This window comes from Sardina pilchardus, chromosome 7, assembly GCF_963854185.1.
Source record: "Sardina pilchardus chromosome 7, fSarPil1.1, whole genome shotgun sequence".
NCBI classification, from domain to species: domain Eukaryota; kingdom Metazoa; phylum Chordata; class Actinopteri; order Clupeiformes; family Clupeidae; genus Sardina; species Sardina pilchardus.
The window spans coordinates 34,679,009-34,694,836 of NC_085000.1; the positions used below are offsets into that span (position 1 = coordinate 34,679,009).

General features: G+C 46.0%; 1 protein-coding gene across 5 annotated transcripts in view; it reads left to right on the top strand.

The window, feature by feature from the left end:
• The first annotated feature begins 1,934 nt into the window (after window positions 1-1,934).
• The window catches only part of lemd1 (LEM domain containing 1), a 25,049-nt gene continuing 11,155 nt past the window's right edge, over window positions 1,935-15,828 (top strand). For 2 of the 5 annotated variants that reach the window (XM_062540133.1, XM_062540134.1), the window contains exon 1: window positions 15,391-15,591. In XM_062540133.1, coding sequence (XP_062396117.1) covers window positions 15,391-15,591 — 201 coding nt within the window. Of the gene's footprint in view, window positions 1,941-14,613; window positions 14,729-15,390; window positions 15,592-15,828 lie in introns of those variants that run through there. The other 3 variants (XM_062540138.1, XM_062540136.1, XM_062540135.1) reach the window with 3 other exon arrangements.

The following is a 15,828-nucleotide window of genomic DNA, read 5'->3' on the forward strand; positions in this document are numbered from 1 at the left end:
GAAATGGTGTTTTCTTTCAGTGCCTCTGACGCTCTGTGAGTACAGGAGACACACACACACACACACACACACACACACAGGAGCACACACACACACACACACACACACACACACACACACACAGGAGCACACACACACACACAGGAGCACAGGGGGATGCAGTCCCACTAATCCCACCCCTCTCCACATTCCGACTCCCCTTCCCTCCATCCCTTGTACCCTTTTTCTCTTTTCTCTCTTCTCACTCTCTCTCTCCTTCGCTCTCTCTCTTCTCACTCTCTGTCGTCAGTCATGTGGAGAAAGCTGGGTTGTCCTCACCTCTTTACCACTAGTCTTCTTTAATCCTCCTCTCTTATTCTGTGTCCCGGTGCACTCTCTCTCTCTCTCTCTCTCTCTCTCTCTCTCTCTCTCTCCCTCTCTCTGCTCTTGTCCTGCGGGGTTCTGCTGTGTAAAGGGGCGAGGTGAAGAGCTGGGAGCTGAAGGCGGAGAGTGTGTGTTACGGGCCGGGTGAGCGAGAGGAGAGTGTGTGTTACGGACCGGCTGAGCGAGAGGAGAGTGTGTGTTATGGACCGGACCGGACCAGAGCGAGGATAAGCACCTGCTCTCTTCGTCCATATCCGTCCAGCGCCTCTCTCCTTGTCCAGATCGCCTCCCACGGATGGATTGATATCAAGACCAAAGAAGCGAAAGAAAACATAATGGACATCAGCTCTGAAGATCACAGGATTTTCTTTTCTTCATTCAGTTGTGTTGTAACTCAGGGAAAAGGCTAATGCATGGGCGGGAGCAAAAAGACACCTTTTTCTTTAAATCTTTCTTATAATAGAAATAGAAGTTGCAGAAATCAGACCTTCAGGAGCACATATCCAGACAGACGAGGCCTGCTACTTCACTTCCTGGTCTGCTGAAGAGTGAGATATGGTGGGGATGCACAAATGAACGCATCTCTACAAGTCAGCTGCAGTTCATGAAGATGTTTTGATATTTTGGAAGAGGACTGTTTATGGGATTATGGGGGAGCAGCACATCTAGAAAGTCCCAGTGGAGAAGCAGCCCAGTCGCTGGGTTGTAAGGAAGGGGGCCTATGGGGAAGCAGCCCAGTCGCTGGGTTGAAAGGAGGGGGGCCTATGGGGAAGCAGCCCAGTCGCTGGGTTGAAAGGAGGGGGGCCTATGGAGAAGCAGCCCAGTCGCTGGGTTGAAAGGAGGGGGCCCTATGGAGAAGCAGCCCAGTCGCTGGGTTGAAAGGAGGGGGGTTTCACAATAGAGCCCTCACTTCTGTATTCTTGTGTGCCCTGCAGTGCCGGCTCCATGCCAAGCCTCCAGCACAAGGACCCCCATTCAGCAGCGCAAGAAAAGGGCGCTAAAGTCAGGGCCTGTTCTCAGGCTGCTCTCTCCTTCCCTGTTCATTTCTCCTCATCTATTTCATTTAACCAGTAGATTCAGCAACTTCTTAGCTACTTGTGAGCAAGACAGAGACTTCACCACAGTTTGGAAATAGACTAGCATACTGCTAATTTGTTCATTCGTTTTTGTTCAACCTGTTCCCTCTGCTTAGCTTTCTTTTACCTGAACTCCTCTAAACCCATTCACCTCTCTCCCTCCCTCCCTCCCTCCCTCACACACACACACACACACTTCGCTCCCTTTCTCACACACACATTCTCCCTCCCTCTGTCTCTCTCTCTCACACACACACACACACTTCGCTCCCTTTCTCACACACACACACACATTCTCCCACCCCCTGCTCGCTCTCTCTCTCTCTCCCTCTCTCTTCCCCTCCCCCTCTCCCTCCTCCAGGCTGGCTTACTAGTTAACTCAGCCTCTCTCCCCACCTATTGTCTCAGCATACAGCGTGACGGCTGGGAGGATGCTGCTGCTCGCTCTCCGGCTCCGGTGCGGATGCGGTGCGGATGCGGCCAGAGGACGGTCAGGATGCGGTGCGGATGCGGCCAGAGGACGGTGCGGATGCGGTGTGGATGTGGCTAGAGGACGGTCAGGATGCAGTGAGTGAATTCAGACTGACGCTTTATGACATGTGGACATGGCAGGCGTACGTGGCAGCTGTACAGCTGTGTGGAGAAAAGGGATGTAGTGTTGGGCTGTGTGTGTGTGTGTGTGTGTGTGTGTGTGTGTGTGGAGAAATGGGATGTAGTGTTGGGGTGTTTGTGTGTGTGTGTGTGTGTGTGTGTGTGTGTGTGGAGAAATGGGATGTAGTGTTGGGGTGTTTGTGTGTGTGTGTGTGTGTGTGTGTGTGTGTGTGTAGAGATGGTACACTAGGGTTGGGGGCATAATAGCATGGTCCAGGGCTATACGGGGATTCCGCACACACACACACACACACACACACACACACACACACACACACACACTACCGTAGTGGCGGAGTCTGTAGCAGGGGGGTGGAGGGATGTGTATGTGTGTGTGTGTGTGTGTGTGTGTGTGTGTGGACAAGAGAGGAATGTGTAGTTTAGCACTCCGCCTCTCTGGCTGTAAGGTGCAGACTGTACCGCTCTAACAATGATGGGGTGGCGTGTGACAAGTGCTCTCGTCTCTATAGTGCCCCCCCCCCCATGTGCTCTCGTCTCTATAGTGGACGCTGAATTGACCACATGCATGCGTGCCCCCCCCGCCCCATGTCTAATTAGGGAGGACTGAGGATGGAGGGCTTCAGCCTACTGAGGGGAACACAAGTAGTTTGTGTTCAATAAAGGCTCACTGCAGTTATGATAAGAGTTACACAAAGGAATCTCTGAGCTATCTCTTATGGGGGGGGGGGGGGGGGGGTGTCTCCTAACAGGAGTGAAGGGGGGGGGGGGGGGGGGGCGTTCAGTGCAATGCAGTGTGTGCTCTTGATCTCGTGCTAATTATACATCTCTGGGTTTACAATGTTTATACATAATCCTACACAAGTGGACACCTGCTATTTGATGATAAATAACACTCAGACTTGGTCCCCTCCTCTCTCTCTTTCTCTCTCTTTCTCTCTCTCCCTCTCCCTCTCCCTCTCGTTCACACATGAACATCTGGTATGTGACAATTACTCAGATTGGCTCCCGGTGGAGAGTGAGACCAGAGGAAGTTGGGGATTAATCTAATCTTCACGCCGCCTGTGATTCACCTCTTTTGTTTGGACAAACTGGAATATTTCTTATATTATAATTTATGCTCCACATGCATGAGTGAGCTTGCTGGGGTTAGAGCACCGGGGGGGGGGAGGGGGGGGGGGGTCTGGTCTGTTGTCCCCAGACAGTCTGAGGCAGGGGATGAGGCCTAATGAAGTAGAGGCTTGGTGTGCAGACTTATCCTGACACTCAAAGACGCTCTACTGTATATGTTCTACACCTGCCCTGGTGTGTTCTGTTCTATGTTCTATGTTCTACGTTCTACACCTGCCCTGGTGAGGGGAGTCATACGGTTACGCGTGGACTTGTGGGTTGGGACCAGGGAGAGCTTGGGGGGACTCGGTCAACGGCAAACCAACACACTCATGTTCTAGACTACTGTACCAGTCCCACACACTCATGTTCTAGACTACCACCCCAACACACTCATGTTCTAGACCACTGTACCACCCCAACACACTCATGTTCTAGACTACTACCCCAACACACTCATGTTCTAGACTACCACCCCAACACACTCATGTTCTAGACTACTGTACCACCCCAACACACTCATGTTCTAGACTACTACCCCAACACACTCATGTTCTAGACTACCACCCCAACACACTCATGTTCTAGACTACTGTACCACCCCAACACACTCATGTTCTAGACTACTGCAACACACTCATGTTCTAGACTACTGTACCACCCCAACACACTCATGTTCTAGACTACCACCCCAACACACTCATGTTCTAGACCACTGTACCACCCCAACACACTCATGTTCTAGACTACCACCCCAACACACTCATGTTCTAGACTACTGTACCACCCCAACACACTCATGTTCTAGACTACCACCCCAACACACTCATGTTCTAGACCACTGTACCACCCCAACACACTCATGTTCTAGACTACCACCCCAACACACTCATGTTCTAGACCACTGTACCACCCCAACACACTCATGTTCTAGACTACTGTACCACCCCAACACACTCATGTTCTAGACTACCACCCCAACACACTCATGTTCTAGACTACTTTACGAACTGCAGGGTAGGACTTCGTTTCAGATAAGGCATGTTGTCACAGCTTCACCGTTGGCATTGTATCTCCACTGTGCTTTATGCTCTAATAAGTCTTGATCACATTTAATAAACGATACCTATTTACACACTAATACTTTGGAACTAATGATACCTATTTTTACGTACTAATGCTTAGTTAACGATGTCTATTTTTACGCACTAATGCTTTGGAACTAATGAGAGCTTGTGAAAATATCTCATTGTTCATTTGATTTGAAGAAGACTTGGGGAATAAATAGGCACAGCTACTGAAAATAACGAGCACAGCTCTTCTCCGGCTGTCGCTGCCAAAGCCTGAACAAACACGCTGCTCTGCTTTCCTGTCTCTGCTGCGGCGCTAAATCAAATACGCTAGCGCAAACATGCTCCAACAGCACGGAGAATGTCAATTTATCCAGCGCTCCCACACCATTCATCTCTCTTGTTATTGTCTCAGGAAGATAGATCAATATTTTGGTTTCTCAAAACAGAACGGTCTTGAGTCACCACACAGTAATGGGAGCGACGCATTGTGATTTATTTTCACATTTTCACACTCAGTGAACGTACACACACTCATATTTCACACTCACTCAGTGAACATACACCTGTTTTGTTTCCCCCCCCAATGTTATGAGCTGATCCATGGATGGGACTTCCTCCTAGATTGATACTTCATCTCATGTCCACATCATCTCTTGTAGGTCTGGTTACAGTCTATTATTCAGCTAAAGGAATAGGGACAGATATGGATAGGGGCGTGGGGTTGTGATGTGGGGATATGGGAGGGCCACAGAAAAACATTGATGACTAGATTTCCGTAATGCAGACACGCTGTTTTTCATTTTATTAAAGCCCTCCATGAAGGGTGAAGGGTGGTCACAACATCTCCTGCCAAAACCAAACCAAACCCAGAACTACTGCAAGGGGAGACTGGGGGAGCATATGAGTGCAGGTCTCTACTCTAGTGTGTGTGTGTGTGTGTGTGTGAGTGTGTGAGTGTGTGTGTGAGTGTGTGTGTAAAGCATCAGGTCTCTACTCTAGAGTGTGTGTAAGTGTGTGTGAGTGTAATGCATCAGGTCTCTACTCTAGAGTGTGTGTGAGTGTAATGCATCAGATAGAGAGTGTGTGTGTGTGTGTGTGTGTGTGTGTGTGTGAGTGAGTGTAACGCATCAGATAGAGTGTGTGGGTGTGTGAGTGTAAGGCATCAAGCCTGTGGCTTAATAAGGTGGCCAGGCATGGCCTAAGAGCCCCGGCGGTTGTGTTGCAGGGGGAGAACAGACAGAGGACAAGAGAGAGCCCCACTTCAGAGAGAGCCCCGCTTTAGAGAGAGAGCCCCGTTTCAGAATGAGCCCCGCTTTAGAATGAGCCCCACTTTAAAGAGAGAGCCCTGCTTTAGAGAGAACCCCGCTTTAGAGAGAAATCCCCACTTTAGAATGAGCCCCACTTTAGAGAGAGAGCCCCACTTTAAAGAGAGAGCCCTGCTTTAGAGAGAACCCCGCTTTAGAGAGAGAGCCCCACTTTAGAATGAGCCCCAATTCAGAATGAACCCCACTTTAGAATGAGCCCCACTTTAGAATGAGCCCCACTTCAGAATGAACCCCGCTATAGAGCGAGAGCCCCACTTCAGAATGAACCCCGCTTTAGAGAGAGCCCCGCTTTAGAGAAAGCCCCACTTTAGAATGAGCCCCGCTTTAGAGAGAGAGCCCTACTTTAAAGAGAGAGCCCTGCTTTAGAGAGAACCCCGCTTTAGAGAGAGAGCCCCACTTTAGAATGAGCCCCAATTCAGAATGAACCCCACTTTAGAATGAGCCCCACTTTAGAATGAGCCCCACTTCAGAATGAACCCCGCTATAGAGCGAGAGCCCCACTTCAGAATGAACCCCGCTTTAGAGAGAGCCCCACTTTAGAAGGAACACCGCTTTAGAGAGAGCCCCGCTTTAGAGAGAGTCCCACTTTTGAGAGAGAGCCCCACTTTAGAGAGAGTCCCGTTTCAGAATGACCCCCGCTTTAGAGAGAGCCCCACTTTAGAGAGAGAGCCCCGCTTTAGAGAGAGTCCCGTTTCAGAATGACCCCCGCTTTAGAGAGAGCCCCACTTTAGAGAGAGAGCCCCGCTTTAGAAAGAGAGCCCCTCCTCAGAATGAGCCCCTCGTCAGAGAGAGCCCAATTTCAACTGAGCTTTTGTAGTGAAAGGCAGGGATGTAGAAAACACTGACAAATACCTGCCAGCTCCCACCTCTCCAGCCACAATACCTGCTAGTCCTCTCTCTCCACCTCCCCAGCCCTCCCTCTCCTTCCCCAGCCCTCTCCCTCTCCCTCCACCTCCCCAGCCCTGTTACCTTTCAGCTAAAACAAATCAATTGCACCAGCAAATGGAGACCTATTGTGAGTTAAAGTGCACCTCTTGTTAAGCATTATCCACATCTAGTTAGACAACTGTTAAAGTGCAGAACTATCCTGAAATGTGGAATGAGAATGCAGGAATAGACTGTGTGTGTGGGGAGGAATGACAAAAGAGTGAACGATTCAAAAACTAGTGGTCTGCCCATGTGAAATATCAATCCAAAGGTGTGATGGTCAAATAATGTCTAGCAAGGAGAAAATGAGTCTCCTCCTCATAGCCTGACAGACCAGATAGAGAGGATCATGGTCTACGTGTCTACAGAGAAAAGGGACTTCTGTCCAGAAAATAGTGAATGTGATACAAGTGAAGTATCAAGTCGTTCATAGTGGTCTGACACTGTGATTTGACCTTGGGCAGATCAGACTTGTCAAGGTCACAGTGAGCAACCACTAACTGTCAGGGGATTGAAACAGATCATAGAGGGGAGCGTACCTATGTTCCCCAGGTCCTATGTTCCCAGGGTCCTATGTTCCCCACTTTGTATGGGAATGGGGAACATAGGACCCTTTTTTTCTTACATTTTAGAAAGGGTCCTATGTTCCCCACTTTTCCAAAAAAGGGTCCTATGTTCCCCAGTATGTATGGTGACTGGGGAACATAGGACCCTTTTTGGGAAAACCGGGGAACATAGGACCCGGGGAACATAGGGATGACCCCTCATAGGGAGAAGGCAGGAAGCCACTGCTGAGGCTTCCATTTGATGGGAGTATCCAGGCCAGAGAGGGGTCTGCTGAAGAGCAAATGCAGCTGCACCTTGAGGGCCCTTCAGCAGAACATGAAGTTGGGATGTCCCTCTCCAGGGTTCCCCTAAAATCTGGCAGTGTTGCACAATGACGCGTTAGGGAGGAGAGAGACGTTGGATATTGGACATTGACCTGATTGTCGTGTATTAAAGATGACATAATAAACATTTTGGATTGACGTATGATTGACTAACACAGATCTTCCTTCTACTGCTATGGGAGTACTATGAACAACTTCTACTACTATACACTAATCCAGCGCAAACTTTATGGGCGCTGCCATCTTGAATATCGCCATTACTGCGTGCCTGCGAGTGTGACGAGTGACACTTGCCTGTGCTTTTCAATGAAAGCATCCTGTCAGAGAATGTCTAACAAGAGATCCCGTTCATGAAAGAAAACGTCAGGTGAAAGGGAAAATTAGATCAATGATGTCAGACTGTGCCAAAACTTACCGATGAAGGTAATTTATTAACAACATAAGGTATTAAGACGTGTATTAATGACAGCTAACCTCTGCAACAGCCGCCTATGGAACCAAGGGGCTAATTTCTTAGCAGCCAGCCACGCAGTAATGGCGGCGCTGTGTTACTTCAGTGTTTCGCTGGATTAGTGTATAGGAATACTACAACTCCCTCATCTTAGTTTTGGGCCCAATCCCATTACACCCCTTCACTCTACCCCTTTCCCCCACCCCTCCGCTTTGCACGTTCACGTGTAGGCGTAGGGATGTCCCAATTTCCGTTAAGGCAGATGGGTAGGGGGTAGGGCTATACACTCCTCCAAACGAAGATTTTTCAGAAGCACACTCAAAACGGAGGGGTATAAGCAAGGGCAAGGGGAAAGGTGTAGGGGTAGGGGTAGAAATTAGAAATGGGATTGGCCCTATTAGTCCACAGAATAAAGACCAAAGCAAACAAACCTGACCATGCCTAGACTGTGAATTCTCTTCTCATGTTTTCAGTGAGTCACCTGAAAAGGAGCAACTGAGGAGAACTTCAGCTCAGTTCAGTTGTCGGTTGTCTTCTTTGCTGTTAATATTCAGGGTATACTAAAAGATGCTGCATTTGAAGCTGTTTTTGACAAAACAATATAAAGTGGAGAACTTTTTGATGAGGTAAAGTTATACTTCATCTCCATATTGGGTTTGGCAGGTTTGATCTACCAGTCTGCACTGTTGTGATCTCTACTTGTGGCATTAGATGCTAGGGGGTCCACTCATTTTCAACATAATTTGAACCAATGCGTATTAGCTATGCTCGTTAGCTAAGTGCGTTAGCTATGCTCGTTAGCTATGTGCGTTAGCTATGCGCGTTAGCTATGCGCGTTAGCTATGTGCGTTAGCTATGCGTATTAGCTATGTGCGTTAGCTATGTTCCTAGATCCGTTTGAATGAAGTGGAACTGTGCCAGACCACTCCCTCAATCAAAATAGAACCTCATTTTCAAACCACAGTGTGTGTGTGTGTGTGTGTGCACACGGGTGTGTGTGTTGCAATCTCAGGTTAATTGAGAATGGTTTTACAAGTTCAAGTATAGGCTTTTCATACCGTTAAGAGTTATTGAATCTACAGGGAAGTACAGAGAGTTCTGTCCCAAATGGAACATCCACAGTTCCTTGAGGCAAAGCCCACAAACTACGGCTCCCTGAAGCGCTCCCCCCTGAGCTGTTAGCACAAAGATTCCGTTAATTACCCTGCTCTGCCCCGTTCCCAGGACACCGGTAATGATCACTGAGGTCATTCTCAAATCTTTTGTCTGAAGATCAGAAAGTCAGGAAGAAGCCTGGCGATGAATAGAAACTCATGTTTACGTAATCCCCAAAGTATGCTGTAGCTGTGGCAACCACAAGCCCTTTTCATTAGCGTCCTACCTTTCTCTCTTGCATAGTTACCAGTGTTTCATCAAAGACTACTCCTAATGCCTGTTGGGACAGAACGGCTTGCAGACAGATCTTAGGAGTGCAAAACCAAACAGAGCTCAGCGGTGGCTTGAGTTGGGGGGGTAGGGGGGGGGGGGGGGGTTCTCTTAGGAGTTACTTAAAAAAGAATAATGAGATACAAACGCTTCATCCCTCACAGGCTTGGAAAAGCTGAATAATACTCATTCTTTTGTTTAATTATTCATGTTGATGTGAGTTTTTATCTTTTGCTCTGCCTGCAACTTTTCCCAAATGTTTTTTTTTCCCACCGTGTGGCTCCCACAAAGAAAATGATCCAGCGTGTTAGACAAACGAAAAAAAAAAAGGCATTTAGCTCTGTTGGTGTTTTGCGACAAACCATCAAAAACAAGCGAGCGAGAAGGCAGCTGAGAGTTTTCCAGCTCACTGGTGCTCTATGGCTTTCTATTCCTATGTGATGTTATCCAGATTCTCATGTAGGGCTGAAAGCCATTGGATGCTGCGTGAGACAAATCAACAAGCGAGCGAGCGAACGCAGCCACAAACAGAGAGGATCAAACAGCCAGAATGTATTTAAACGCGCTACGCTCTCCAGCCCCGCTATGTATTTAAACACGCTACGCTCTCCAGCCCTGGCCAGCCGAGCCCCGCTCTGGCGCTCACGCTCATTTGAGGGGGAGTCTTCAAAGGTCTGAGAGATGAAGACAGCAGTGACAAACTCAGACAATTATGGCAGGATATGTGAACGCGATCGCAGGATATGTGAACGCGATCGCAGGATATGTGAAGTAGAGGCACATGAATGTGCTAAGCTGCTGCATTGTTCCGCAGGAGAGTTGAGCTACAAAGCGGCACGCTGGTAGCACAGAACTCCCACTGTTGCACATGGGGAGCGTCCTCCATTGAGTTCCGCTGGCTGTGTAGGAGAACCCCCAACTAAACTGGCCGATAAATCTACAACACTGACGACCCGGGCAGGCTGAGCGCTAGCCAACAGGACAATAGAATTGCAACCACCAGAGATACGGATAAATGCTACCCCTTTGTCTGGTGTATTTTAGGTTGCAGCAGGCAACATCTTGCTGTAAAAGCTTTTTCCTTGACCCAGGGCACACAATTACATTGAGAGCAGTCAAGATTAGAGTAGCCTGCAAGGTTGTGGGTTCAATTCCCGGCTTACGCCGTTGTGCCCTTGAGGAAGGAGCCTAACCCTGAGTTGCTTGGTGGCCCTTATAATATAAATGAAGTGAGTGGCTTTAGATATGAGCGTACAGTATGCTACATTGATAAATGTTATTATTGTTAATATTTGGGTGTTTATCACTTCTTCATCTAAACGAACTTGAGGATGTTATATGATGTCTGCATTATGGCATGTTAATATACTAGTCCTGCATGGTTAATCCTTAAACTTGTGGTCTGTTTGACAGTTACAAAACAAATCTATATTCATGTCTGGGTTGGGCCATATGGATCAGGGTTCAGGCAGAATAACTGTGCCTCGAGGGCTAAACAATAATTAATATGCTAACATTTTCTCAGCTGACACAATGCTGAACAGCCCTGCCTTGCTGTGTGTGATAAGGAGCGTGGAGAGGACTGACAGGCTGACGTCATAACGAGCAGAGCTTCAGAACCCTCTGCCTTGTTTGAACTGATGTGGCCACAATCAGCCCTTCTCCTGACAATCTACCACATGTTCCCGCACAGTTTTCTTAAAATAAGACACTGTCACTGTCTAAGATTGCCAGAGGCAAGTACCACCAAATACACATCCACCTGTACACACACAGCCAGCCAGCCAGCCCAATCCACTGGTAGAGCTCATCCTGCCAGCCCAACCCACTGGCTTCCCTTTACCGACATGTACCCTAGTGTTACCCCAGCTGCCCCAGTTAAAGGAATAGTTCGGTATTTTACAGCTTCTGTCATCTTTTATCAGGGATTTTCGAAATCCCGGAAGGACTTTTTCAGATAGATAGATAGATAGATACATGTACCTCACAACCGTGTGCCTAATATAACACAACAGAATTTGAATTTCACTGCGAAACTTGCTATAGAAGATTGTTGAAGACTAGTAACCACTCGATGAGCTGCAGATTAAAAAAAAAACGAACGTTTAGGGGTGTTTTAAGGACAGAATAGTCCATGCACAAAGCGAGCAATGTTAAAGCCATACAGAGCTCCATTCTAAAGCTGCCAAATTCCACAAACAGGCTCAATCGTCGAGATTTTGGTGTCAAACACTCGTTTTCATGCTGGGCAATATAGAAAACGGGCTTAAAATGTAAAATACCGAACTATTCCTTTAAACCCCATTTCTAGTTGTATGTTTGGAAAAGAAGACATCCTCACCCAAACGTTTCATTCTATGGAATTAGAATACAGAACTATGGCAGCATAATGTCAGCAATGCATATTACTCCGCTGGCTGACCAAGTGTTTGATGTTCAGTGTCTATCTCTGCCTGCACAAATGAAGAGCAGCAGGAGAGCTCAAGTTTACCCCCCTTTCTGCATCTCAGCCTGGCCAGTTTCTCAGCCAGCATGAGAACAACAGAGCGGAGACGAGAGGAGCGAAGTGGAGGGGGAGCAGGAGGGAGGAAGATGCAGCGGAGTGGAGTGGGGGGGGGGGCAGGAGGGAGGAAGATGCAGCGGAGAGCAGACAACACGGGTTCATGCACGGCACATGCATATTGATGAGCGCACAAGAGCGCAGCCACGCTAATCTGGCCGGCGAGCGAAGCGTTTCCAGCACGGCGGTTGGAACAAATCAGAGCACGTTCACTTGGGAGATGGCACTACAGACGACTGGAACAAACCGCCAGGGCAGAGCAGAGCGTGTCTCAGCAGCCGGCGTGATTGCGCTGCGCCCAGGAACATCAAGCAGAGCCAGGCGCTATATGCACGGCACGTTTCTAGTCGCGCAATTCCTTCCGGACTGAAAAACCTTATTACTGCGACTGGATAATCCTTGCAACAGAAGCGAAACCAAGGAGCAATATTAGTCCATCATAGGCCCTTATACATGATAGTGATGATACACACACAGGCTGATAGGCTAACTAAAAAAAAAACACCATGCCAATCTCTAGGTGCTGATCAGGATCAGGATCCTGGATGCATTAAATAACTGGATCCAGGATAGCCCCACATCATCACATGCCCTTCACTTTACCAAGAGATTGGCATGGTTTTATTTCAGTTAGCCTATTAGCTGGTTTGACTTGCATTGAGCTCAATGATAATGAAACCAGCTAATAGGCTTACTGAAATAAAACCATGCCAATCTCTAGGTATGGTGAAGGGTATGTGATGATATGGGGCCCCCCAAAGGCCAAGGGACTAACTTTATCACGGTGCATAGTGTTCTGGATCCAGGAAATAACTGCCATTTAGAAAATAAAAATAATTAAAATCTGCCTGCCTCTATGGGAATTTTAACACATAGGGTTAACATATGAGTTCCTACTTATGACCCCTGTATTTATTTACAATACATTATTCATTCAGAGAGAAAATTAATGTCCTTAAAGGTTGGATATTTCCTCATTTTTTAATTTAAGGCATTAAGATACATTTCCAAAAGATGATTTTATGTTCGTCTTTGTAGTCAACTTTAGCATGTGTTCCAATACTTACTGTATGGAGGACACTGTATACTGTATAGTGGCCCTTAACAAAACCATGCATTGAGTTTTTATGGTTATGGTTATGGTTATGGTTATGGTTATTTAGCAGACGCCTTTGTCCAAAGCGACATACAAATAAATAACAATACAATTAAATAACAGTGAACAATTACAAAAAGGGAGAATAGCAATATTATCAATAAAACAATCAATTAAGCACTAACCTAATGAGAAATAAAACAATGAAATGAGAATAGCAATCAAATAAGTCACTCAGTTAATTAAATAATGACAATAACTATAGCATGGTAAGGCTAAATTTAAGGACAATAGCAGAATAAATGTCAAATTCTAACAATGGACAAATTATAACAAAACAATACTAATATACAAACCATAACACATAACAAACGCTCAAAAGACTAAGTGCATATTAAACAAATAACTGGATCCAGGATATTATGGGTGGGTTAGTTGAGAGAGGTTGATGTCAGCAACTGTGCGCTTCTGTGAGCTCGTCAGAAATCTCCCTTATTGAGACGTCACAATAACGGAAGTTGACATCAGTTCTCACGTATCCTCAGACCAGACGAGAAAGAAACGTGTGCTAGCTTGACTCAAGGGGAGACAATTAACTGGCGGGGGCCCTATGCAATTTGTGTAGTGTGCGTAGCTCTATAGAGAACTGGCCCTATGCAACGTGTAGTGTGCGTAGGTCTATAGAGAACTGGCCCTTCTTGCAGGTGTATGTGGACTTTAAATGGCATGATTCACCTCCCATGATGAGCCACATTGGCAAGGCTCAACAACAGTTCACAATTAAATACATACTTGTGTGTGTCTGTATGTGTACATTTCAACTTCATCCGGCAACCCTGCACTCAACACCATCATCTGCAGGCCGATTTGTGTACAGTTACTAAATGTACACATACATTGATTTATTGTATCGCCCCCTATGAACGGAATTCCACGAAACTCAGTATGCATTCAGAGAGTGTCATAGTGATCCTACAGGTCAAATTGTGTGTAGTTCTGAACACGTCACCCAAAAACACCTGCGATACAGAGCCTCAGTGTTGCTTTTTCATTTTAAACAATTCACCAAATTTCGTAAGGAAAAAAAACTCTGACTAATTATGACCGCCAGCAAAGCAGCGGTCATCATTATTTCCTAGGAGGAATATTGAATATCAATAAATATAATTTTTTATTATTCATTTCAGTTCCTTAGGGGGCTGGAGACAGCAGTTATATTGATTATTTTGTAAGTACTGGCTTTTTGCTTGGCATGACTATTTGTTAGCAGATCACAAAGGCAGAGTACAGTAACTTCCAAATAAGGGTCAGAGGTCAAGTTTGAGCCTAAAATGTTTTATGTGCAGACTTATCTAGGCTATTTCCAGTGTCCCACCTATAATACTAACGAGTTAAGGTATTTTGCCTTTGTAGGCAGTGTACTTCTTAAAAGTGCACTCTAGTCAAATTTTGATTTTATGTCCCCAGGATCGTGCAAGGATTTGTAAAGATTGATTGACACTTTTTTCAAATATATAACTCCATGCACACATTCAATTGGGTTCATCATGATTAGGCCAAAAGTAGCCTATGTAGTGTTTACCAAAATCAGTGCAAGTTGCAGTGCTTTTGAGCTTTTAAAAACAGATGGCATGATTACAAACTTCATGAGGGTCGCTAAATCATATGACCGTCATTGAGCCAACCAATATTGAGATATTGACGTGATCGAAGATTCATTGGTAGAGACACACAGCTGCGGGAAGAACAACTTTGGTCTCAAGTCCACCTAAGCGTGGGTAATTAGCTCAGCTTGGAAATTTGGAATCAACATCTCTTACTTTGTGAGTATATGAAATAGGGTTCTAAAACTAACCTTACAGTCCAATAGCCTGAAAATGACCCTTCGATAGAAAGGTCGTATAAAATTTTATCATAGGTAACATTTGCAGATTTCATCTAGCTAACAGTTTTTAGCTAACGTTAACTGGTAATGCTTAATGGTAACGTTACCCTAGGACCTTGCCCCTTCAGAGGGAGATATGCCTAAATAACTTCTCACTTACAAAATGTCTTAAATACACTAATTTCACCTTAAAGGCTTTAAATTGTACAACTTAAATGAAACGGGAGTCATTTAATTATCTGCCCCAAGCTAGCAAAGTAGCTATCAAAGGCAAGCGTTTTCAAACATGAGTGAAATTGGTTGGTTAGCTTTTGTGTTAGGCACGCCATCAAGTGGAATATCTGAACATTGTGGAGAGAAAAATACATAAATAAACTTATATATAACTTATGTATATATATATATATATATCGTTAGGTTTTTCATATTGTGTAAAGGCAATCTCTCTAACGTTATACCCAAATACTAACAGCCCTCGTGTTGCTACAGCTGTCAAGGCAGCTGCTTGTTCCTAGACTCGTGTGTGTCAGTAGCAGCAAGTTGCTGTGAGTATTTTTACTCTCTGGGTGCCGGGCTGTGCTATGCCAACTCTGTCTCGTCATGCCGGTGTTTCTAGAGGACCCTTCTCAGTTCTCGAAAGAGAGGTTAAAGTCAGAATTAATTGCACACAATGTTGCTTTGCCTCCGGGTGAAAGTAAGAAACAGGAGTACCTGGAACTCTTCCTGAAAAACGTCGACGCAAAAAACGCTGCAGATTTCTCCAGCGATGAGGAGGAAGAACAGCCTGTCCAGGTTGACGGCGTGAGTTTACGGTCATACGTCAGTCTATGTCTAAATGTGTCTGTATGTCACTGATTAACAACAGCTAAATTGCTATCTCCAAATTACTTGAGCTGACAGTTCGCCTTTACTGCCAAATTATTCTATATGTCCCGGAAAATCCAAGTTTACAAAGGCCTGAACAACATTTGATATCTTAACAAAGCCAGGTTTTATTTCCTAACACAACTTCAGTCCTTGGCATGGCTCCTCCAATTA